Raw genomic sequence first — 27248 nt, 5'->3', positions numbered from 1 at the left:
CGCGTTCTAGAACCTCTGTGTTGGGTACTTTGTCCTGCCACTGGATGTGCAGAATGCGCCGCAGACATCTCAGGTGGAAGCTGTCGAGTTTCCTCTCGTGTCTTGCATAGGTGGTCCATGTTTCGCTGCTGTAGAGAAGTGAGCTGAGCACGCACGCTTGGTAGACACGCAGTTTGGTCTTTTCTGTGAGGTTGGGGTTGTTCCAGACCCTCTGGTTAAGTCTGGCCATCACTGCTGCTGCCTTGGCAATCCTGCCGCCCACCTCAGAATCAATGGACAAGGTTTAAATACACGTAAAGCCATCTGGTTAATTTGGTTTTAATGGCTAGGCTCACTCTTGGTCCTTGATACTCAATTTTATAAAGCAGGCATAATAAGAAAATAATCTCTACAATGGGCAAGAAAAAAAGACAAAAGAGTAAATTGATTCCAATCATTTATCTGTGTGTAAAGAACAACAATCTCTGATAAAATAATGGCAAATCTGGTCTTTTACGTAGATCTCCTTCCCCTTTGTTCTGAACTTGTATCTCTTTCTCCTACAGCCTAATATAATTTATCAGAAACAAAATTCCACAGCTCTCATAAACTGGGTTGATACAGAAACACTGATCAAGTCAGTAAAGCAACTAACAAATACATGCAACTAGTAAAATGTACACTTGTTCATGCAATCAATGAGTGTAAATAAATAAATTTGTTCTTTTGAAAGTTTACATTAGAATGCCTTCTTCAAATACCAACATGGCTTCCTGTAATTTCTAGGATGGTGCATACTATCTAGCTTTAAAACTGTAAATATTTGATTTCCTAAAAATTGGCTTTTATTGAGAAAATCTTAATGCAAAGGGAATACAAGCTAAGAAAATTGATTGAAAATCAGAAAAACATGTTCTTTTTGTTCCTATGTTCAGAAGTCAACAAAATATATACTTCTATTCATCCAAAAGAATTAGGCAAATTAATTTTAGATATAATTCACTTATATAAATAATATATATATCTATATATATTCACGATCTGAATGATATTTGCACATTTTTAAAGTGCATGCAAATGAGGCTATTCAATGATTTGTTTAAAAGTATTGAGCAAATAATAAGATTGCACGAGTGTACCATGAAAACTTAAATTAAGGAAAATTGGAGTTGACATTAAATAACATGCACAAAGTCAATTTACAAATTTGGTTAAAATAATGAAAACATTTACAATGCTCTTGGAGACCTATCCTTTGTCCATGGCATACAATTAACTGCTACAGATCGTACCAGGTACTACCTGTATGCTTTCAAATGTTCCTTTTAGAACTTACAGTCAGAAGATTTCTCCTTTTAACTAGTTTGGTTTTAGAGGCTACTTGAATACCAAAATCTGCAAAGTGCTGAATATCTTGTATGATTTTTAACTTGCACTTTCCTTCTAGCTGTGTTACTGAGGACAATAGGTAATGTACACCATCTGTCCTCGCTTATAGGTGAAGTCAAACTGCAAACAACAAAATTCCTGATCTGCTGTACAATAATGCACCTGCAGATCAGGGTCTATTGTGTTTGTTCTACTGATTCCTCCTAACATACTGCACAGACCCAGAACTGCCAGCACATTATGTGACAGCAGATCTGGGTCAGTGCAGTTTGAAGTTGGACTCGTCTTATAAATGGCTATAGGTGGTACAAGAGTACTGTCACTGGCACATTACACACTGCCCTCCCCACCATTATAGAACTCTATGAAAATAACTAAAGTCTGCATGCCAAAACCACATTTCAGTCACAATGACCTAGAACATTGACTCTCAAATCAAACTGCTGTTCTCTCAAACAGTGTAATCTGTCCACAAAGTTTGGTCTCTGTCTGCAATGTAGAACTAATGTTATTACGTGGAGTAAATTGTTCTTGATTCGGTCAAGGTGACCTTGAGCTTTAACCTAAAAATCCAAAGGTTTTCTTTTTAACCCGATATACATGCTATTCACAAAGCTTCATCCAAGTATGTAATGTAGGAAAATGTTCTTCTGCAGAAACCATTTTCATTCCTTGAGTCACTGTAACTTTGACCCCTGACCTTTTAACTCCAAAACTGATAGGGTTCTTGCTTACCCCAGTTACAATTGTCCATATTGTTTGATCAAGGCATGTGATGCAATGTTATTGTGCAGAAAAACTGTTTTTTCTTTCAGTCAGAGTGGTATTGACCATTCACCATTTAACTCTGAAACTGACAGGGTTCTTCCTTACCCCAAGTGCAATCCATTCACAAAGTTTGGTAACTATAGATTATGATGAACTCAAGTTATAGTGTGGAAACCATTTTCTTCATTGATGCAGATATGACCTTTGACACTGAAATCAATAGAATTCTTGAAGTATTCCAATTGCAAGCTATTCACCAAGCTTTGAAACTAGTTGATGTCACCCTGTGCAAAAACACAATTCGTACAGACAGACAGATGGACATACATTATGACATAAAATAGTCTCCTTTATGGTGGGCAGATAAAAACAATCACAAAAGCAACTGACAGAAAGGACTCAAAAAAAATCAATAAAAATAATACTACAAAAAAATCCCTTCTCATTTCTACTTTTCAATTTACTTAAAAATCTTTATGAATCGTACAGCTCTCTTTTAAAAAAAAAATGGTTCCTCATTTTCATTGCACTGATTATGTATGATGCTAAGTTATTCCGGTTGCCAGATAAATAGTCAAGCTTTATTTTATGAACTAAAATTTATAAGCAAGAAAGATGCAACATCATCATCAGCAACATCAAAAATATCATACATTCTAATACTTTCCTGGGCTTACAGGATTTAATATCTGACGTATTTGTTCAGTTTTAAAAAAAACGCAATTCTTGAACATGAAGAGATGTTTGTAAAATTTGTGTCATGTAAAATCCTGCTTTCTTCTAGAATTGTTGTCAGTAATTTTTATTCTTAAAAATTATTTTATTCAGAACTCTATGTTTATTTATTAATAAGATGCATTTCTGAATGAATCAGTCATAAATAAATGACTAAAGTCTAAATAAAAAGATACAAATTTTGATAAATGTTTAATCTACTTTAGAGAATAAAATTAGTTCCATTTCTTGGTAAATTCAGACCAGTTCCACAAAACCTAACTACCATACATAAAATGTTGACAATACCCTGTAAGCTTGACTTCTTCTCCAAGGTATAACTATATACAATCTATTGCAATAGGACTCATTTGTTCAAGGCTAACCAATTTTTTTTGCAACAAAAAACAGTTTCATACAGCAGAAACATTTTTGTTCTTCAACAATAATTACAAATAATAAAATCGCCAAAATCAACTAAATGTTGACTGAATTTAACAATTTCTTCATATTATTGCAATTTTTTTATACAAAATCAAAATATCTACCGAAATGCACAATAAACAATATTGATCAAATACAGCATATTACAGCAACCTTTCGACATATTGAATAGACCAAAGTCAAGTATCTAATATCAGTCGTTTAGAATTCGATGTAAAATGGGTTTTGGTGGGATTGTTAAAAATTCATTGTTTGTATATACAAAAGTTTAAAAAAAAACTTTTTTGTTTTCTTATTGTATATAATCAACATGGCATATTGATACATTAAAGGTGTACTTGGATCAATGCTGATGAATACTGCACCATATTTGACATACACCAAAATGCAACAAACTAAACTAAACTTAATTAGGCACAGCGGACAAGTTGTGATAGACATAAAAAATACATACCTAATGATAAGTAATATCAAAAGGTAGTACTGGCAGAAATGTTTTGCCATAGTTTGGGAATGACGGTGGTGTCAGTTAAATTTTGAAAGTATTCTGTAATGACTAATACAGTTTTCCTAAAGTGTTCAATAGTTTGTAATGACTGCAATAGTTTTCACAGCGAATTCTCAGTATTCCATAACAAGAAATTGTTCAGTGTGTTCCCAGTTTTCTGTAATAACAGTATTCATAAAGTGTTCTCATAACTCGGTTAATAAAATATTCATAAAGCGTTCTCATAACTCTATGATGAGTGTAATAAAGTGTAATCAAGTGTAATCAGTATGCTGTAAGGACTGTAATATTTTGTACATTTTAACAACATTTTTATGTACAAATAACATAGTAATGTAAATTTTCAACACATGAAGTATAACAAAAAAAAATGAAGCAAATTTGTAATAAGGAAAATATCTTCTGAATAAAACAAAGTAAAAAAAAATGTATCAATGTATTAAGGGGGTACGAAAAATGAGAGGGCACAAAACATTACTTTGTGAAATGTTGTTAACATTTTTGTAAAAAACTTTACTGTATGGAGTTTGTACCAAGCATTAAAGGGAATAGAAAAGTATAAAGTGAAAATGGAAATGAAGAGACTCATTGTTACTACCCATTTGAAAAAAATAGTTATTTTTTATTTTAACGGCACTTTGAACATATTTTTCGCTATATCATGCTGAGGAAATGCGAGCCAAGTCTCTTTCCCAAAGGGAATACTGAGAGAGCTGATCTGGGATGTCCTGGGTAGGTATCAAACCCACTACAGTTAAATTAGGAGTCCACTGTTGTACCAACTAAGCTACCATGGTACCCAAGAAATATAGTAAAGACAATTACTGACAAACCCAATGAACTGTGTTATGCATTTTACATTTCCCAGTAACCTATTAATTTTTTTATTCCAATCCAGTGATGTAGTTGAGGACTCCTTAAATTGTAATTTTATACACTTTGTAATGCCAAAGTCAAAACGACATATACAAAAATTGAGCCCCCCCCCCTTTAATGTTTAAGAATGTGCCAAATGGAGAACAAACATCAGTTTCCCAAGTGATTACACGTCAGTACTGTATGCATTTGGAAACCTGGAAGGTTTTACATAGAGTGATCATACAAAATGAATCTCATTTTTATAAGCACACCACTGCATTATGGGATATCTGAAGCATAAACTGATTTATGATATGTTTCCATGGTTCCAACTGTGGCTTTAGTAGAAAATGAAACAATAAACATACATACAGATGCATAAATATAAAAAGAAATTACTGTTCACTCATCAACTATATAAATGTAATATTTTATATACATTAACATATTTATATCACTATACTTGGCTTCTCACATTGTGTTGAGAATGTGTCCAACATCAATGTTCTCCAACATTTCTACATGAAAAATTTGAATTGGCAGTACCACTTTATCACAAAATGTCATGTGAGTATTGTCCCAGATTGATTTTTGAAAGTATTTTCTTATTCAAGTCTTTTTTATTATTTGCATACGGAAATCTTTTCCTAATGTCCCGCTTATTGCAGTGCCAGTCCTGCAAGACTTGGTGAACTCTTGACCCCATACAATTTTTATTTGTTGATTTAATGATACTTGCATATCCTAATTAATCCTCAACAAGAAAAACCTTCCGTGCTGGGCCTAGTGATATAAAAAAAACAGATACTCAATACCAAACACCCTCCATCCTGGCCCTGGGATGTAAAATAGACCAGATACTCAATACCAAGCACCTTCCATGCTGGGTCTAGGGATGTAAAATAGGCTAGATACTCAATACCCAACACCCTCTATCCTGGCCTTAGGATGTAAAATAGACCAGATATTCAATACCAAACACCCTCCATGCTGGGCCTAGGGATGTAAAATAGGCCAGATACTCAATACCCAACACCCTCCATCCGCACCTAGTGATGTAAAATAGACCAGATACTCAATACCCAAAACCCTCCATCCTGGCCTAGGGATGTAAAATAGGCCAGATACTCAATACCCAACACCCTCTATCCTGGCCTTAGGATGTAAAATAGACCAGATATTCAATACCAAACACCCTCCATACTGAGCCTAGGGATGTAAAATAGGCCAAATACTCAATACCCAACACCCTCCATCCTGGCCTAGGGATGTAAAATAGGCCAGATATTCAACACCCAACACCCCAAGCTCAGGGATGTAAAATAAGCCCAATGCCATCCTGCATGTTAAACAGGTGACTAATGGAAGCATCCCATGATGACAACTGAAAAGAGTAAAATATCTTGTATTTTACAGAATTTACTCATGGATAAATAAGATTACTCACCTTCACATAGCCAGTATTGTGCTAGTGTGCCTTTAAACCATATCCATATCCTCCCAACAAAATATTTTTTTAAATAAAAAAAGGACAGTTTCTATTGTATTATGTGCACAGCACTTGATCAGGAATTCAATATATCAACAGTAGTGGCATGCCAATCAATATAATGAAAGATTATTAAAAGAGACCAATCATCTGATTATAATTTTCCAACATTAAGTTTGCTTCTTAATAATATTTGTTAGTACCTTTTTAATTATATGACTTCAATTTAACTTAACCCAATGCAAACTGTTCAACTTTCTGGGACATGCACAATTTGACAAAGTATATTTATGCAAAATAGAAACTTACACAATTTTTTTAAAATGGTTCTTCAGTCCAATGTTAAATTTTTGAAGATTTCCAGCACTATCATTCATTCCTTTGGGTTCTAGAGTATGTGGCACACAAAATGATTGGAGAAACTGTTTGTTCCACACTGTTGCATAAATATCTACAGCAATGGTAATTTGCATGAGAACATGTATACTTTTACACACAAATAAGTATACTTTTACACACAAATAATTAAGAGCACAACAACTTTTTACACAGCATATACATTAACATGTGGAAATTGAGAAAGAAAACTGGAATGTAAAGTATCACACATATGTAATATTATGGTAACTGTACACTCGTTGCACCATGAAACCATTCTACAAAAGCACAAATGAAGATTTAAGTTACACATCTGAGGAAAGCTGACACCAATTTATTTCCTTCTCTATATTTCTATGTTGTCAGCAACCTTAGTGTGCTTGAATGTAAGGACCATACATGGTTTGCTGTGTTCCAGCATAAGGACCATATATGGTTTGCCATATTCCAATATGAGGACCACACATGATTTGCAATGTTCCAAATCAAGGACCATACATAGCTCCTTTTGTTCCTACACTTTCTAACACACTTTAAAAAGAATTTGATTGGTTAATCAAAGGCTCACAGGTTTCCATGTCTGATTGCTATTTTTGCATAATGGATCACCAAAGAACTTTCTTTCAAGTTGTAATTGTAAGGAAGGAGTTGTTTCATCATAAACACTTTCTTCAACAGGCTTCAAATCTAACATTTGAAACTGATATACGCTACAAAACTGCAAGCCTTAATACAGTTGAAACCAGTCTGATTATGACTGATATACCTGTCCTAGATATCCAACCAAATAAACCTGTCTATTATGACTGATATAGCAGCTGTCTTAGATATCTGACCACAAATAAACCAGTCTAATATGACTGATATACCTGTCCTAGATATCTGACCACAAATAAACCAGTCTAATATGACTGATATACCTGTCCTAGATTTCCAACCACCAATAAACTAGTCTTATTAACTGAGAGCTTATCATAAATAAATTTCAAGACAACTTGAAAATTAAGATTAAATTTCTCTGTATCATAAATAAAATAGTTTTTCTATAACAAAAAGAAAATCATTGCCCTTTAGATGTAATTCTTAAGAACCTTTCGCATCAAAAAGAGACCTGTCATTTCCCCTCAAGATAATTTACTTTGTGCCATGGAAGCAAACAATGTCAACTGCAGGTAGAATGGTCCCTCCCTGTAAAGTACCCACTTATAATGGCAGTCCTTTGCAAAACACAGGAATACCCATGGATCCATGTAATGTACCTTACTGGCATTACAGTGAGGGACTACTATAGTTGTTTTCAATGTATATTATGCCTGTTCAAACTGCGATCTGAATTCAAGGCCGTTTCATAAATTATAAACCCAACTGTACAAGATAAGCATGTTGGACTTTTTCAAATCTATTCTAAAATATCACTCAAAACGCAAACCTTTAACACACAAATATATTAGAAAAAGTTTTGTACAACAAAACTACCCTAAAGATGTTACAAAACCACATCTGCACTACTTGATTATGTCTGAATGGTAGGGAGCTACCCATTGGTCCCGTGGTTTGGATTAGGATATTCAACATGAGACAAAGTAACTATCACAGGTTATCAGAAATTTAATGTTTACAAACCTGATTATGCCCATCATAAAAATGGAACCTTCCAACAAAATATCAACAAACTGACTGAGATGAAAGGCCAGATACTAAATGAAGGCCTGTTGTTTTAAAGGGGTAATTACAGTGCAAGTGATCCTGTATTATCAGTGCAATTGCAGTGCAATTAATCTTGTATTACCAGGGTAATAACAGTGCAAGTGATCCTGTATTATCAGTGAAATTGCAGTGCAATTAACCTTGTATTACCAGGGTAATTACAGTGTAAGTAACCCTGCATTATCAGTGTAATTGCAGTGCAATTAAACTTATATTACTAGGGTAATTACAGTGCACGTAACCCTGAATAATCAGTGTAATTGCAGTGCAATTAACAATGTATTAGCCAGGTAATTACAGTGCAAGTAACCCTGTATTATCAGGGTAATTGATGTGCAATTAACCTTGTATTACCATGGTAATTATAATGCAAGTAACCCTGTATTGCATTGTGAAAAATATCATATGATTTATTATATTATGCATCAAAGATTAGTATTTACAAGGGTCTGGATTACAAGGTTTGTGACTGGTGCACAGTAATGTATTTATAGTCTGGATTGCAAGGTTTGTGACTGAGTGGTACACAGTCTACATTCAGAGTTAATTTGAGTTTAATGACACAAGTTAGAAATATAGACAGCAAGACATAGTGCTTGAAAAACGGGACCTCCCAAACATATACTTGCCAGTTGCTAATCATCAGAACAATGTGGTATCAATTGCCCATATGGAGGGTCAATGGGGTTTGATTTCTCAGTATGGCAAAAATTTTAAAACATTACAAAAGAGTAATTCTTGTGTACAAGGTAATGTGCTTTTAATGATTACTATATGTCATCGAATTTAAAAATGACTACACATCAGTTGTATTCAAGATTACTACACATCAGTTGTATTCAAGATAACTACATGACGGTTCAAGATTACTACATATCAGCTGATATAAAGATTACTACACAGTGGGTAAGATATATAAACTACAACGTTCCAAGCGACAATTACACTGTAAACAAAACAGGCAACCAAATTGCAATTCTGAAGAACCAGTCTCATTTTCTTTGCAAAAAGCAAATTATTCAAAAAGAACATCATTTTTTTGTTAACATTCCAAAAAAAAAAATCTTACACTGAAATAATTTAAATTCTGAACATTACCAGCATTTTCTTCACAAGTTCAATCTGGTTCACCTTTATTCATATACTGTGCCAAACTCAAGATATCCTACCCTGATTATTTATATAATTTTCATCCTTTCAAAATTATAACGAGTATAAATCCACACATTCCGCTTTGCATCTAATGCCACACCGACGGGATCAAATGTTTAAACTCTGTAAAGTGTAAGGAGTTAGATGTCTCGAGTGTTGACCTATTTAAGCACAAGTATAAAGACCAGAGTTAAGAAGTATCAAGGGTTGACGTCTTTAAGCAGAAGCTGAAAGACTGGAATTGAGATGTTTCAAGTGCTGATCTCTGAAAGCAGAAGTGTCAAGACAAGGAATCGGATGTCTCAGCGACTGATCTCTGAAAGGAGAAGGCATCAGTACAATTTCGAACTAATAATGTTATTTTCCACAATGTGATTGAAAATCGGTGTTCTAAGATCCCCTAGAAGATGAAATAGATGATGAAAATGAAAAGGTGATAAGGAGAAAGATGAAAAAGATGAGAAAAGTTGATGAAAATTAAGATAATGAAAAAGAACCTTTTGTTCTCATAGTCCTGTTGGTCACTGGTACAAATAGAGAATTAATGTAGACTTATGTAATAGTGCAGGGAGGAACAGTAATAAAGTCTGGAGTGCAAGAGCAAACTTCAAATGCAAGTTCTATAATTTAGGGGCCCCAAGTGGCCGAGTGGTCTAAAGCGCTCTTCGTTACGGATCACTGCCATCTCACCTCTGTCTGCGGCGGTTCAAGTCTAAGATTCAGCCAATGTGGGCATGTGAGAAAGCTTGCCAGTAGCTTCTCGTGGGTCGGTGGTTCTTTCCGGGGTTTTCCGGGTTCTTCCTCCACCATTAATACTGGCCGCCATGTATAGCCTATCGTGTGCTGAAAAATGGCGTTAAACCCCACAACAACAACAAGTTCTATAATTAACATCATAATATGAAATATTACAAATTTCGGACTATATATGCTGGCAGAAAATATCATAAACCATCAATCCAGACCCTAGCCAAAAAACAACAAATTCACAGCATGCACATATAATTATATATACACCCTGAATAAATATGAAAAGCCCACAACCACTAAATGAGCACTTGTCCAGATGATAGCAATATACCTACAATCATACAATTGTGGCATTTCTAATCAACGACATGTCTAATATCTTTTCTTGCTTTTCCCCAGTACAGTGCAGTTCGAAACCTACTTTCCAAATCTTTATTTAGATGACTTCATATACAGTCAAACCTGCTATAATGCTCAACTTTACTCAGCCATCACCTGTTCACAATGGCCATTCTACCCCCCCACCCCACCCCGCCACTTCAAACTGACTACACAAATGTCCTTTAACAGTCACCTGCCTTTCATGGTCCGGTGTTTTAAAACCAAACAATGGTTTCTTCCTGCCTTATTTAGTCACTGGTACACATCTATAGTGGTAAGTGCTCATCCCCTGCTTCACGAGGAAGGCATTGTTTAGATTTTTCATGTACTCAGTGTGCTCCAATACTCATGTACTCACTGTGCTCCAATGCTCATGTACTCACTGTGCTCCAATACTTGTGTACTCACTGCTCCAATACTCGTGTACTCACTGTACTAAAGTCATGGTGATAATGTAATTCAAAGGTGTCATAATATCGAATTTGAAAGCAAGGCAGTTATTTGTTTTCCTTAGGTAGTGGATCAAAGCTATTCCTTTCCTGGATGGTGGGAAAAGAAACTTATTGCAGAAACTGACGCCTTTTTCTGCCAATGTATGAGTTACATATCCTCGTCTATTTCCCTGTTAATTAAATCTCTGAAACGAGTTTGTCTTTGAGAAGAGAGAAGTTAGGGTCCGGGATCATTCAATATTCAAAATGTATCTGTAAAGGCAGGTGAAGTTTCAGTTCATATGTCACAACAAATATCCATGTAACGATTCTCTGATTTTCTGTTCATCAAAGGTTCGCTTGACCGTCTTTTGATCTTGGTGAGCTGACCAACCAACTGGCCGTCGTTTGATCCTAATATTGTTTTTAAAACGTGAACAAACAAACGATCGGTGTATATTCCAAGTACATCATGATTTTATTCATAGGATGGATTAAAGTGAACAGGGTGCAGTAATCTCGTGTATAATTTGGAATAGAATAACATATACCTGTCATTGTAATTTCGTTACATAGTTATGACCATTTTTGAATTTTTCCTGTGACTGGCTGCTGGTGACAGGTTTGACTGTATTGAATGAAATTCTAAACTGGCTAAAACCAAGAATTTGGACACAAAAGAAGTGGCAAGCATTTGGAGATACATAATATATTCTTCTGAGGACATTTTCAGACAGCCGTGATTTTGGGGGAAATTCTACATATTTGACCATATAAGCACTGAAAATTACATAAATTCTCCTTTAATTGCCATCACAGTTTTTGACATGTCAGCAGTTCAGCCAACTGAACATGTGCCCTTTTATTTCCATTCCACACCTATAATTAAATACCATTATTCATACAATTTTTCGGACATTAATATTTTTCTTAATGTCAAGGTAAAATTTTGTATTTTCATGTCTGGAATATTAATAACTTTGTCATGGTCTGATGCACCTGGTATGTTCAATAAACAATGCTAATTGGAAGTGGGCTAGGTAAACCAGGATGCATAAATTCATTGCTTGCAAAAAACAGTACACTTGCACAAAAACATTTGCTCTTTTGCATAAATACTGCCTGCACTTCTGGAATTTATTATTCGTTTTGTTTTTTGTAAAAAAACATGCTGCCATTGCAGGTCTGTATTCACAAAAGTTTAGTTGTCAGTAACAATGACACCCTCCTTTTCAGGCATGTACCAACAGTCATCAGTGTTGATGGTAAACAGCACCGATAGGCCAGTCTGGAAAACCTGGTGGTTCTTAATGTAATATGAATTGAAAGTAAAATTATTTTGGCTTTGTTCGTATATTAGTACACATCAAGGAATCATTTAGATAAGGTGATCAAGTTTGCAAGAATATAGTAAACCCTACCAGAAATAAAAAAAACTCAGCCAAGAGGAATTCGGGGTAATTAATTAATTTGGCTAAACAAAGCCATTTCAAGACATGACGGTCATGTATGCAATCACATCATTCTGAGTATGCATGATGTGTGCCACTGAAAATTATTACAAATTTTGAAAATATGGTGACTGGAAAATTGGAGTGTCTGAAAGTATGGAGTAATAATGGCAGGTACTTAATGGGTGCCACACAAAGTGAAATTTTCTGGGAGGCTTATTTTTTTAAATATTCATGACCTGGTCTCTAAATGTATAAATTTAACTAATAGAAAATCAATTGCTGAATGCATTAAAAATATTGCAATGTTGAAAAAAAAATTAAACATGTAACTTTTTTTCAAATATAAAATGTGCAAAACTTTATCAATACAAATTTTTTTCCACATTAAAGTGTTTCAGCTCTTTCACCAATGAAATCTTGCTCTTATTTTAGAGACTGTCATTCAATATTAACTCTATTTTCAAGACTGTCATGTTATATCTACTCTGTTACCAAGACTGTCATGTTATAATAACTGTTTCCAAGACTGTCATATTATATCTACTCTGTTTCCAAGACTGTCATATTATATCTACTGTTTCCAAGACTGTCATATCTACTCTGTTACCAAGACTGTCATGTTATAATAACTCTGTTTCCAAGACTGTCATATCATATCTACTGTTTCCAAGACTGTCATGTTATATCTACTCTGTTACCAAGACTGTCATGTTATAATAACTGTTTCCAAGACTGTCATATTATATCTACTCTGTTACCAAGACTGTCATGTTATAATAACTCTGTTTCCAAGACTGTCATGATATATTGTTTCCAAGACTGTCAAGTTATATTAATTGCTTCCAAGACTGTCATGTTATTTTAACTCCATGTTATAAAGATTATATTCTTTCATCTGCAGGCATTGCCACATTACCTCAAATTTCATTGGACGGAGGATTTTACAAAATCATACACCTGAAATCTGGATTTACAATACCACTGAGACATCATGCAATTAAATGAGAAAAAATTAACAATAGAAAAACAAAACATTTCCATGGCAACTATATAGTCCACACAGTTTATGACAACAATGAATTCTCTAATTATTTGCACAAAAACGGCTTTTATAAATAACAAGAAGTTTATTATTAAATTTACACTAAAGTATAATTACCACGCCAACATTCTATATATACATTATCATTACACTTCATAGAACACAGCCATGTACAATCAAATGAACTGACCAAAATTTTTTTAAATTAAATCAAATAAATTGCATAATTGTTTTAATCAACAATAATGGTTTAATTGCTAAGAAATACCAGGAATTTGGAGGAAACATGAACTCAATGTTCCAAACTTCAGCAAAAAAATCAATATATATGAAATTCAAAATTTTGCATTCCTTTAAAATATTTCTTTTATTACTAAAGCCATGTGCATGCAACTTAATGATAAATACTGAACCAAAATATAAAACAATTGAATTCCTAACATCTCCATAAATTCCTGCAATATTTCTTTTTTTTCCATACGATCTTTCACATACGTTTCTTTTCTTACACAGCAAAATACAAGTTTCATAAATATATCTTCGTAGAATATTTAAAAACATAAGAAAAAATAATGAAAACAATGTAGGTCATGAGTGTTTTGAAATATTAACACCCATATCCTTCTGGTACTGGTCAGTTTAATGAGACAGGGTGCAGTAGTTGAAAATCTGATGACCACTCCACACTGCACTGGGTTATAATCTGACTGGTCAAAATTCAAATGTCCACTCATGCATATTATTAATCTGACAATCAACTCTGGTCAACACAGGGACAGAATAGACATCAAATGTAGTTATATACATACAATATTTATTGATGAAGAATTGTCCACAAGTCTCATCTTGTGAGCTCTGATCTCAAGTTAAGACCATTAAAAGGTGGTCCCAAACTGAGACCCTAAAAGGGGATTCCATTGAGATGTAGACCTCAAAATGAGGCTGTTGGTGGTATAGGAGAGGTGGCTGTTGAGGAATCATCTTTCTTCATTCCCTGTAGCAAAAGAAAGAAAGAAAAATGTTTAGCAAGAAAAACGAACACATATTTACAAGTATATCTGGGAACCCATATCTCATTTGTGTCTGTGGAATGATGCACCATCCCTCCTCCCAATATCTAACTTAGAAAATCTTTAACAGAAACCAACAATCACAGTTCTTCTAGTATTACTGCCTGAACATGCACACAAATACTGCAATTTCCCAAAAATTTGTTTAATGTTTCAGTGAAAAGAAAAATCTACTTCACCCATAAGGTCATTGTTAAAGGCCTAGTGCTGAAAAATCTTAACAGCTAAAATGCTTTGACTGGATCAATTCACTTGTCACCAAAGTCAAGTATATTGTAATGGTCATTATATGGACATTTTACTCATCTCTAAAGAGTGGACAATCACATTTTTGCACCCCATGACCCGGACATTGCAGGCCAGGAATTGTTGAAAGCATTTTTTGTAATATTATTTTTAAACAAAGTTTGGGCCAACCTGAGTAATGACTTTTTACATTTTTATTTTTCTGACACCAAATTTTCCAGCTTAAAAAAAAGTTATTACCCAGTTATGGTCCCAACACAGCTATAGTCCCAATACAGTTACAGTCCCAATACAGGTATGGTCCCAATACAGTTATAGACCCAACACAGTTACAGTTCCAGCAGTTATAATCCCAACACAGTTACAGTCCCAACACAGTTACTGACCCAACACAATTATGGTCCCAACACAGTTACAGTCCCAACACAATTATGGTCCCAATACATTTATAGACCCAATACAGGTATGGCCTCAATACAGTTATAGTCCCAGCACAGTTACAGTCCCAATACAGGTATGGTCCCAATACAGTTATAGTCCCACCACAGTTTTATGGTTCCAATACAGACATGGTCTCAACAGTAACAGTCCCAATACAGTTATAGTCCAAACATAGGTATGGTCCCAATACAGTTATAGTCCCAATACAGATATGGTCTCAATAAAGCAGACATCAATTTGAAAGAGCATCCAAAACTGAATGCCTTAAGTATATAACACTAACAAAGGGCAAACTAACAGTGTACAAGCAGACCTTTGCATTTAGAACTTTTCACCCCCCCACCAAAAACCAATTCTTTCATAAAGATCTTGCAAAATATTCACTACTACAAAGTCCTATAAAATCCTATAAAGTCCTACAGTCCTATAAAGTCCTAAAACATCCAACAAAATTCTATAAAGTCCTAAAAACCTAAAACTGCCACCATTTAATCCATGACTGTTTCAGGCACTTGATTAAAAAAATCACTTTTATATAAAAAGACCTGAATTAAATCCTTTAAAGGCACAATGGCACCACAAACAACAATTTAGGTAAAATAGATAAAGTGACAACCATAGTCACCAGCTCTGAGGTTACCTAACCATAATACCCTGATTCAACCTGTCTATAAAGGACAAAGGGATTATAATTTTGTCCTTAAATAAAAACAGCCTTTTAAAACAGGTTAAGTATGTAAAGGAAATAAAATTTAGTTTCTTCAGGAGCATGTATATTTTTGTAGACAGGTTTGCACTAAGACAAGTTTCATGATCCGAGACATGTTGATTTCCAAAATATTTAAGTAAAATACCATACAAATCATCAAACACTTTATCTTGATCGATCGATTTGCTATAAATTAAAGTACTGTTTAAAAGAAATCTATTCACTTTTTAAAATAATATTTCCAAAACTATTCATATGTCAGTTTGATTTTTACAACAAAAAAATGTACAAATATGTAAAGCAAATTGTTAAAAGTGAAACATGAATGAAATTAATAACATCAATACTTTAAACAATTTATGCAAAGCAATTAAAATGTTATATTAAATCCATTTAATATGGAAACAAATCATCAAACATAAATTGTCAGTTTTATTTCTCTCCCCGCCCATTTACAAGTTTTACATTGAAGAATATGAATTTTGAAAATTGATTTAACCTGGAATATGTTATTTGAAAGAAAACACTGTTAAACATTTTTCAATTTTATATATATATATATATATATATATATATATATATATATATATATATATATATATATATATATATATATATATATATATATATATATAATCATATTGTGATTAAATTTAAGTTGGCTCTTTAAGAGTAAAGAAAGAAAAGTTCAAGAGTAAATTAAAAAAAAAAAACAAGCCTAAAAGAAGGTGCTGGAAATCCGTGCAGAATTTCAAGAGATATGGCGTGAAGAACATAAAGAAAATATAATTCATCAGGCAAATTATTTTGAAAAATTATGAGCCAGAATTGTGGTACAAGGCATTGTGACCATTGTAAAGAATGGCGGAATGTGAAAGTAATATGATTGAAAACATGAAGTGCTTGCCCATACACCAATGGTCATACTACAGTCATGCAGTGATGTGATGAAAGCTTCCTGGGGCTACCCAAGGGGAATGTCAATATCTTTTTTCATCTTGTAGTCATACATAAAATTATATCCATGATTGCACTTTTTCAAATAAGACTAATTCATAATACCCTGAAGCAAATGCACACCACCCATTAGGTTTCAAATATATTGTTAATACACTCTTTTCAACTTGTTTCTACATAGCTTGTTAAATAGCCGTAAAGAGTTTAAAATTTACAATCAGTTTTCGTTAAAAATGAAGGCAATGAAAAAGTTAATTATACTCCAAATTTTAAGGAATAAAAATGTATCTAAATTTCATTAAATGTATCTGTAGTTCAGCAAATACATCTATACTAGTGTTGATTAAATGCATATATAGTTCCTTAACTGTATCTATAGTTCATTAAATGTATCTATATTTCATCAAATGTATCTAGAGTTTATCAAATGTATCTAGAGTTCATTAAATATGTCAAGAGTTCATTAAATCTCTGCAGAGTTTATTAGATGTATCTAGAATCTACCAAATGTACACACAGTTCAATAAATATATCTTGAATTCATCAGAAGTATATAACTTCACTAAATGTATCTGGAGCTCATTACAAGTCTCTTGAATTCATCAAAAGTATATAACTTCACTAAATGTATCTGGAGCTCATTATAAGTCTCTAGAATTCATCAAATATACATAGAGTTCATCAAGACTGTTTTACCATTACATGTTTCAGGACAGTAGATTTAGAAGATATTTAGAAAAGAAAGAAATCCAAATTCCACTGAATGACTGCCAAAAATCAAAATAAATTCAAATTCCACTGAATGACTGCCAAAAATCTAAATAAATTCAAATTCCACTGAATGACTGCCAAAAATCAAAATAAATTCAAATTCCACTGAATGACTGCCAAAAATCTAAATAAATTCAAATTCCACTGAATGACTGCCAAAAATCAAAATAAATTCAAATTCCACTGAATGACTGCCAAAAATCAAAATAAATTCAAATTCCACTGAATGACTGCCAAAAATCTAAATAAATTCAAATTTCACTGAATGACTGCCAAAAAAGCACAGCCAGAGGACCTAACAGATTGGACGCTAAAGATCCCGTTGTGCCTGATGAAGCTTAAAGAATGGTCCTATTGAACATAAATATGAATTATTGAGCCAAGACATTAAAAACCAATTGAATCTGGCCCAAAGGTGTAACCATTAGTTTTTCAAAAGTTGACCTTAAAGATGGAGTCCATTCCCCTCAAATAGCCCTAGAATGTGCCGTTGTTGACCACTGCAGTTCTTTTTATAAGAGGATAGGAAATAACCCTTTCCTCCATAATTGTTCTTACTTGTTTAAATCTTTGCTTGTCACTGTTTGTGATCATCGTAAGTTTTAACAGGCACTCACCACCTCTCCCATCTTAGATTTTGCATATTCGATGCGAATTCCGCCCCTGTCTGACGACAACATTACAAAGCCCTGAAGCCTACTCAAGGCATCAGAGGCCTGCTTCACGTCCTGCCAAAGAAAATAAAAACAGCAAATAGTACATGTCACTATAGCAACTGTTCCTTGTCCACATACATGGTTGCCATGACAGTTTGGCCAGTTGCTATGGCAGCAGCAATTTTTCTGTTCAATCAAATTTATAGACAACTTGTCAATACTTAAGAGGGATCAAGTTTTCAGTGCCAATTTTGACAGGTATGATTTGACCTTTTATCTACCCAACTTTTCTTTTTTGTCCCGCTACAGAGAGAGGTATTTTCTTCTTGTCAGAATAGTTCTTGTAAGTAACTGCAGGTTTGGAATTTAGCTCAATCTTCCAAAACAGTGTCAGTAAACGTGGTCTTTGGACACATTTAGTGGCTGATGGCATACAAAAAAATGAACAGCTAATTAAAAGAAAGAGTGTTGTGCATTAATGGAGTAGAAATGTGTGGGATTGTGACATGCGCTGCTGCTGCAGTGTTACGGTTAATCGTAAGCACGAGACAAAAAGATGGGTCAGCTACTTTAGGTAAGATGAAAAACTTGACTAAGTTACGACAGTGTGACAGAGGCTATCTACAAGGACGTACCTGATACTCTACAAAAGCTACTGGCGATCCACCTTTGTTGTACATCCGTAACCGACTAAATCCCTGAAAACTGGAAAAAATTAATTACGTTGTAAACAGTGATTTCGTGCAGGGAAACTAAGGGGCAAGACAAGTGTTTAGAAGAAGCTGCAGTGTCTGGGTGTTACTTTTAGAAGTGGTGTCTATCTCTGATTCACATTATAAGAAACAGCCTGGAATGAACATGCAAATTAATTCTATATTTCTGTCTGTGAAAATTTGCATGGTTCAATTATTTAGTTTTAAAAGATATTCCGCAACCATTTCTTTTTGTCCATAAGAAATCACCTGAAGCAAATTTTATTTATTCTTCTCCTATTCAAGTTATTAGATGCATTGCAATATGCTAATTAACAGTTGGTACCATATATCACCTGTACAAAATGTATTCAATGTTTAGAATTTATGCAAATCAATACTGTAACCTTCAATATATAACTTACTTACATAAATACATACATATATCCATTATTTAAAAAATTTATTAAAATAAGTAATGGATAGGGTTTCTTCTCACTTATTCTAGAAGTTGGATCTCTTTTTACTATTTATCTAAACCAACTGTGAACCAACTTGCCATCCTAAACTAACTTGTCATTGTAAACCAACTTGTCATTCATTGTAAACCAACTTGTCACTGTTCAATACTAAACTGACACATACAAGTGAAATGTTTAAAGCTAAAACTTGAATAAAATTGCTGATTTTAAATGCTCCTTATTAAAATAGCTTTTATCCTTCTCAAAAATATTGGTGGTGAACACCTATATACAGTATGCATGTAAACCAGGGCTCAAGAAAATTTCAGATGGGTATGTGTTCTGCAGGGCAAGTCATTTGGAACTTCAACTTGTCCTACAAGGAAAATAATTTGGAAATTCCACTTGTCCTGCAAGACAAGTGATTAGCAACTTCCACTTGTCCTACAGGGAAAGTGGTTTGGAACTTCTACTTGTCTTGCAGGGAAAGTGGATTGGAACTTCAACTTGTTATGTACTGTTTTGATCCTACACTGAATGAGATGCTGAATCTTCAAGTTCCACTTGTCTAACTGGACAAGTATCTTACAAATGCGACCTGCCCTTCCTCAGTTGCCATATTACAAGTGGACAAGTGGAATTTTTTCTAGCCCTGATTTGTTTTCATTGTGTACTTTAAGATCAGAAATTGTCAGGAATATTTCAAAGCTTAAATACAGTAAAAAAAAAAAATACCAAATCATGCATTGCAGCAAAAATGTCCACTTTATCATTGCTTATAAATGACTGCCATTCGGATTGTCCTGAAAAGTATTTAAAAAATAAAACTCCACCATTTACTGTTGCTATTAACAAGTTCACGGCTTACCATAAAATCTGAGTAACAAGTTCAGATGTGAAAACATATGCATTCAGGTCCTCTGGTACTTTTGAAGGAAAACAAGGATGTATCTGTGTGTAAATAGATATGTCTAAAATGTACATCCATTTCTGCACTTTTGGATGATTACACTATATGATGCAATTAGCATGACTATCCATTTACAGTACCTAGTGTCTGACCTATGTAATTAGCAAGACTATCCATTTACAGTACCTAGTGTATGAACTATGTAATTAGCATGACTATCCATTTACAGTACCTTGTCTTATGTAATTATCATGACTATCCATTTGCATTACCTAGTGTCTGATCTGTGTAATTAACATGACTATCCATTTGCAGCACCTAGTATATGAACTATGTAATTAACATAACTATCCATTTACCTAGTGTCTGAACTTAGTTTATGTAATTAGCATGACTATCCATTTACAGTACCCTGTGTCTGAACTTAATCTATGTAATTAGCACGACTATCCATTTACATTACCTAGTGTCTTATGTAATTAACGTGACTATCCATTTACATTACCTAGTGTCTGAACTATGTAATTAACATGACTATCCATTTGCAGTACCTTGTGTCTGAACTATGTAATTAGCATGACTATCTATTTACAGTACTTGTGTCTTATGTAATTAGCATGACTATCCATTTACAGTACCTAGTGTCTGAACTATGTAATTAGCATGACTATCCATTCACAGTACCTAGTGTCTGAACTATGTAATTAACATGACTATCCATTTGCAGTACCTAGTGTCTGAACTATGTAATTAACATGACTATCCATTTGCAGTACCTAGTGTCTGAACTATGTAATTAACATGACTATCCATTTGCAGTACCTAGTGTCTGAACTATGTAATTAACATGACTTTCCATTTGCAGTGCCTAGTGTCTGAACTATGTAATTAACATGACTATCCATTTGCAGTACCTAATGTCTCAACTATGTAATTAACATGACTATCCATTTTGCAGTACCAGTACCTAGTGTCTGAACTATGTAATTAACATGACTATCCATTCACAGTACCTAGTGTCTGAACTATGTAATTAACATGACTATCCATCTGCAGTACCTAGTGTCTGAACTATGTAATTAACATGACTATCCATTTGCTGTACCTAGTGTCTGAACTATGTAATTAACATGACTATGCATTTGCAGTACCTAGTGTCTGAACTATGTAATTAACATGACTATCTATTTACAATACCTAGTGTGTGAACTATGTAATTAACATGACTATCTATTTACAATACCTAGTGTCTGAACTATGTAATTAACATGACTATCTATTTACAATACCTAGTGTCTGAACTATGTAATTAACATGACTATCCATTTGCAGTACCTAGTGTCTGAACTATGTAATTAACATGACTATCCATTTGCAGTACCTAGTGTCTGAACTATGTAATTAACATGACTATCTATTTACAATACCTTGTGTGTGAACTATGTAATTAACATGACTATCTATTTACAATACCTAGTGTCTGAACTACGTAATTAACATGACTATCTATTTACAATACCTAGTGTCTGAACTAATTAACATGACTATCCATTTGCAGTACCTAGTGTCTGAACTATGTAATTAACATGACTATCCATTTGCAGTACCTAGTGTCTGAACTATGTAATTAGCATGACTATCCATTTGCAGTACCTAGTGTCTGAACTATGTAATTAACATGACTATCTATTTACAATACCTAGTGTCTGAACTATGTAATTAGCATGACTATCCATCTGCAGTACCTAGTGTCTGAACTATGTAATTAACATGACTATCTATTTACAATACCTAGTGTATGAACTATGTAATTAATATGACTATCCATTTGCAGTACCTAGTGTCTGAACTATGTAATTAACATGACTATGTAATTAACATGACTATGCTGGTCTCACTGTTGATACAATTTATATCCAGATCAATTAATGTCAATATAAAATCAAACTTATTTGGATGAATCTCACTGTCCAAAGCAACTAAGAAATAAGCACTTAAAACCATTGCCAATTTCATATACAAATATTGTCCAGATTTTACATTATATTTAAAGCCACAAACACAAAATAATGCCCCATTCAAGACTCCTAAAAAACCAGCCGATTTTAAGTCCCAATCTCCCCGTTTTTTAATTCAGTCTCCCTACTTGATTTTCTGAACAGATTCAAGGTATGCCCAGTGACCAAGAGAAATCATCCAATTGAAGACTCCTGTAACTTGAATAGTTTCTGCATTAAAGCCATGAGGAATGTAAACATGTACATCAAACCCATGATGACTGAACATCAACCAGTCTTAACAAAAGTTTATGTAATGGTTTATCCTTCTTAGGTCCCAAAAGAGACCACAGCATATCAGAGTTCATTCACCTGACTCCCAAAAACACACACAAGCCAGGGCAAGATGACTTATGAAATTGTCAAAGTAAAAGAGTGCAAAGTAATTTAACTTGACTGTTATCACGTTTTTTATATTTTCAATTACAATGGCTACAGATAATTATTATTATTATTATTGAAAGAGTTTTATATTAGGATGCTCTCTATGAATTTGGGTCAAGAGTGAGAGTTTCCAAATTACAGAATGTTATATATCCTGAATTTGCTAATTTCCAATTTTAAAAGAAGTGAAGTGAAATACATAAGCAGATATGAGTGGTGACTGCAACTTTCAGGCAAAAGATTAAAGAACAAAAATACTAGTGCATAGTTCATTGTTAATTCACACACCTTAAAAATTTGTGGACTGTGTATATGCTCAACTGAGACTGTGAACACTATGTACACAAAGGTGCAGTTCAGAAGCTGCAGTGGGGATGCATGCTTGGTGCTTGAACTGAATCCAAATTTTTAAAACTATATCATTTATATGACAATCACAATCTGAGACAGGGAACCAGACTAATTTACATAGTGAGAAGTGGTGCTAATCTGAGAACCACAAAGAACCAAAATCTAACAAGAATACCATACATATGACCACCATGTGGTACCATACATTATATGACCACCACATGGCACCATACATTATATGACCACAAAATGGTACCATACATTATATGGCCACCATGTGGTACCATAGCTTATATGACCACCATGTGATAAAATATATTATATGACCACCATGTGGTACCATACATTATATGACCACCACATTTACTAAATATTACATGACCACAATGTGGTACCATACATGATATGACCACCTTGTGGTGCCATACCTTATATAATCACCTTGTGGTACAATACATACAACCACCACTTGGTACCATATATGACCCTCATGTAGTACCATGCATTATATGACCACCACATGGTACCATACATTATATTTACCAACATGTGGTAAATGGCATATTAGTACAATTATACTTCTAATTTTGTAAAATACTCCTTCCATTGGTTAGATAATCCAGGATCAAAAGACATGCAAATCTGACAGAAGACCAACACTATGCATTATAAATTATCTGGGTAAATTTTTTGATATTAATCTCATCATACAAAGTCCAGACCAATGATGTCATCAACAATGTCAAATATATGTCTTTACAATTATCTCCCTTTTCACTCAAATGGAAGATCTCTTTGGAAGTGCATTCTCAATCTCCGAATATGGTCACATGAGGTTCCACTCCAAATTTTTTCCTCAGAGATGAATAGCTCAATAAAAGTGCATATCAACATGTGACCTACGGAATGATGCACTGTTTGTTTTGGTGTCATTATTACTGATACATTCAGCCATTCCAAATGTTACAAGTACACAGCTTAATAACATTCCTCAGGGTGTCAATGCAAAACTAAACTCGTACTGAATGTCAGGTTTTAAAAGCAAACAATTGGTATCAATATTTTTTAAGATAAGTTAGAAAGATTAGCCAGTCAAATTTTTTTACAAGTTTTGCCAGGAAAAAGCCAATTCTGGTACATGTATAGCTGTAACAAAATTCATTGTTCTCATTGGGGACAAGGCAAAAATGTACAAAATGTCTACTAGCATTTTTGATAATTCACAAGCTGAATTGAAATATTTGTGGAATAATTCAGACTGAGAAAGTGAAACCTTGAAAACTAGAACTTAAAAAATGCACCAACTGAACCCATGAGTAAGTAGATCTGACAGGCACCAATAAGGTTAAAGTTATGTCATAATTCCAAGACTACTTCTCTTTAGCGATCCATCAGAGACAGCACTGCATTTTGTGTTGAGAAAATTATCATTCAAAATGAACTGTTTCAAATGCAGTTCTTCAGTTTCGCAAATGTGAAACTATAATTTGTCTGGTTAGCCTAAAAGGCATGAAAACACAACTCTGGTCTTGTTATGGTGAAATTTGATATCCGAGTCCATTCTGCTAGTAAGGAGACACCAGGCATGCATGATGGTAAGTTCTATGTAAAATCTTGTTTTGATCAAGTTTTAGCAGCCACTTTCCTTTCCTGAGCCATAATACGATAGAGACATGAGCTTAAAAAAACAGGCATTTTATGTAACTTTGGGATGAAAAAGGCATTTTACATAACTTTGGGATGAAAAAGGCATTTTACATAACTCGGGGATGAAAAAGGCATTTTACGTAACTTTGGGATGAAAAAGGCATTTTACATAACTTTGGGATGAAAAAGAGCAGCATTTGCTTAAAAAAGTAACAGTTTATATATTTAAAATAAATGCATCCCAATAGAAACAGTGAAAATTCCATCAAATTTAGTTCAGAGGTTCAAGACTTCTAAATTTCAAGGGGGACAACTTTGGTCAATCTCATTAACTATCTACTGCTGACTAAATTTTAAAATCATTGGTCTAAGTTATAAGATTATAAGTTTCAAATTTTGTTTTGTTAAAGTTTCCATTAGGTTTAGGAAGTAATAGAAATTTCTTCTTTAGAGTATGAACAGACTAGGTTGAGATACTTATCCTTGACTAGGTTGAGATACTTATCCTTGACTAGGTTGAGATACTTATCCTTGACTAGGTTGAGATACTTACCCTTGTCTAGGCTGAGATACTTATCCTTGACTAGGTTGAGATACTTGTCCTTGACTAGAATGAGATACTTGTCCCTAATGGAGATGTAGGTTGAGATACTTGTCCTTGACTAGGTCAAGATATTTGTTCTGGCTAGACAGAGATACTTTTCCTTAATGGATATGTAGGTTGAGGATACCTGTCCTTGACTAGGGTGAGATACTTGTCTTTGACTAGACAGATACTTGTCATTGACTAGGGTGAGATACTTGTCCTTGACTAGGGTGAGATACTTGTCTTTGACTAGGGTGAGATACTTGTCTTTGACTAGGGTGAGATACTTGTCTTTGACTAGGATGAGATACTTGTCTTTGACTAGACAGATACTTGTCCTTGTTGGAGATGTTATGATTTTGCAAGAGATTTCCCATAGTCATGAAAATGAGTTCAAAAGCTGAACTCTGTTCCAAGATTCAAAGCTAGAATCTTATGGTATCGGTGAATTTGTGCAAATCATCAAATAAAAAACATTTCTGGCATGTTTACATTTTCATTATAACTGTATCACAAGATTATAAATACAAGATTATAAATTAAAGCACATGAATTGGATTGAAATAACTGCCAAAAAACTCTACTTTTTTCTCAATATCTAAATTAATAATTTTGAAGATAAACACATACAGCTCTCCTTCCTTACAACATACTTTTGTTATAACGTGATTTAAAGAAAACACGATAGTGCTACGGACAGAATGACCAAAATTAAATCCTTGTATTTGAATTAGTTAAATAAATATATTACTCCATGTTTTACTATTTGGGTTGATAAATGTACAACAATATGTTGCACAATATTGGTTGAATTAAAACATGAAGCCCAATATCTTTATTTCTTTTCTAAAAACATTATTATTTGACAATATCCATTGTTCCCATTTTACCAGTTTGGTACATACACGGTTCTTGATATACTGCAGTTTGGTTTTGGTATGTAACACTGTGGGCAGTTATGGACCCCCCCACCCCCACAATGTTATAATGGAAGAGTCTATGGAGCAATCATACATATATTAGCTTTAGCCTAAAATTATGCAAAACAATTTTTTTTACATCTAATTATTCCAAATCAAAGTTTTCAAAACTTGAATCCAAGTTCATAACCTTTTGTGTGACACCATTCTCAACTATGGAAAGATGTTAAACACAATACCGAATAAATAAGCACTATGATATTAAGATCCATGTGACCTACCTGCTAAATAAATCTTTAAGTTCCTGTTCAGAAGAGAACTGTCCTAAATTGGCAACGAACAGAGTCGAGCATGGTGCATTATGATGACCGGCTGTGAAAGACTGGTGGGTCGTCCCATTGGTCAATCCTGTGAGTGGGCTGCCACTCAGATGACTAGTCAATATAGGCGTGGCTCCTAAAGAGGGGTGGGGCATAGCAGCTGATTGGCCAACCATTGTAGGGTGGTGTATCTAAATAAGAAAAAAACATATTTGGCAAAGTGGGAAACACTGCATAACTCTTCAGTACAATGCTCTATGGAGTTTCGTTCACAATAGTTGTGCCTTTAGAACAGCATTAAGAGGTCATCTGTAAGAATCAAAGACCATCAAACCTGTACCACTAATTCCAATACAGAAGTGGTCATCATGAGAGGTCAGCTTTACTTGAGACAAATTTGTGCCAATTTATGTCCTATGAAAACAGGTCTATATACTGAAGTGGTCTTTGTAGGCAGGTAAACACTAGAGCAGATCTGACCATAAACATGTCCTTTAACACAGGTCTTTTGGGGCATGGTATTATAAAGCATGGAATAAAATTACATTCTCATCGGATAGGTGGTTAATTTAATAAGACTATGACCTAGTCTGAAACAGGTTAGAAGTAATCTAGTGTGACCCAGA

At 34.0% G+C, this 27248-nt stretch overlaps 1 protein-coding gene across 2 annotated transcripts; it reads right to left on the bottom strand.

Annotated features, from left to right (window-relative positions):
* Nucleotides 1-423: 423 nt before the first annotated feature.
* LOC149772802 (uncharacterized) lies at nucleotides 424-27248 on the bottom strand. Of its 2 annotated transcripts, XM_089947262.1 has the most exons (4): nucleotides 26584-27248; nucleotides 18930-18999; nucleotides 18197-18366; nucleotides 424-14438 (listed from the first exon to the last, which is right to left on the bottom strand). In XM_089947262.1, the coding sequence occupies exons 1-3, from the start codon at nucleotides 26796-26798 to the stop codon at nucleotides 18241-18243; spliced, it is 411 nt and encodes a 136-aa protein (XP_089803388.1). In that variant the 5' UTR covers nucleotides 26799-27248; the 3' UTR covers nucleotides 424-14438; nucleotides 18197-18240. The 2 variants fall into 2 exon arrangements, with proteins under 2 accessions (XP_089803388.1, XP_089803389.1); XM_089947263.1 differs by lacking the exon at nucleotides 18197-18366.

This window comes from Sinohyriopsis cumingii, unplaced genomic scaffold (assembly GCF_028554795.1).
Source record: "Sinohyriopsis cumingii isolate HCF-2022 unplaced genomic scaffold, ASM2855479v2 utg001170l, whole genome shotgun sequence".
Lineage (NCBI taxonomy): Eukaryota > Metazoa > Mollusca > Bivalvia > Unionida > Unionidae > Sinohyriopsis > Sinohyriopsis cumingii.
Note: the sequence above shows the minus strand (reverse complement) of the source record. Positions and strands in the feature narration are given on the sequence as shown.

What these genes read in the sequence shown, in the direction of transcription:
- LOC149772802 (XM_089947262.1), bottom strand. Translation starts at nt 26,798, where the DNA reads ATGGTTGGCCAATCAGCTGCTATGCCCCACCCCTCTTTAGGAGCCACG. An exon ending in CTTAAAGATTTATTTAGCAG is followed by an intron (nt 19,000 to 26,583) that starts GTAGGTCACATG and finishes AATTTTTTCCAG; the next exon opens with TTTTCAGGGATTTAGTCGGT. An exon ending in TAGCTTTTGTAGAGTATCAG is followed by an intron (nt 18,367 to 18,929) that starts GTACGTCCTTGT and finishes TTTCTTTGGCAG; the next exon opens with GACGTGAAGCAGGCCTCTGA.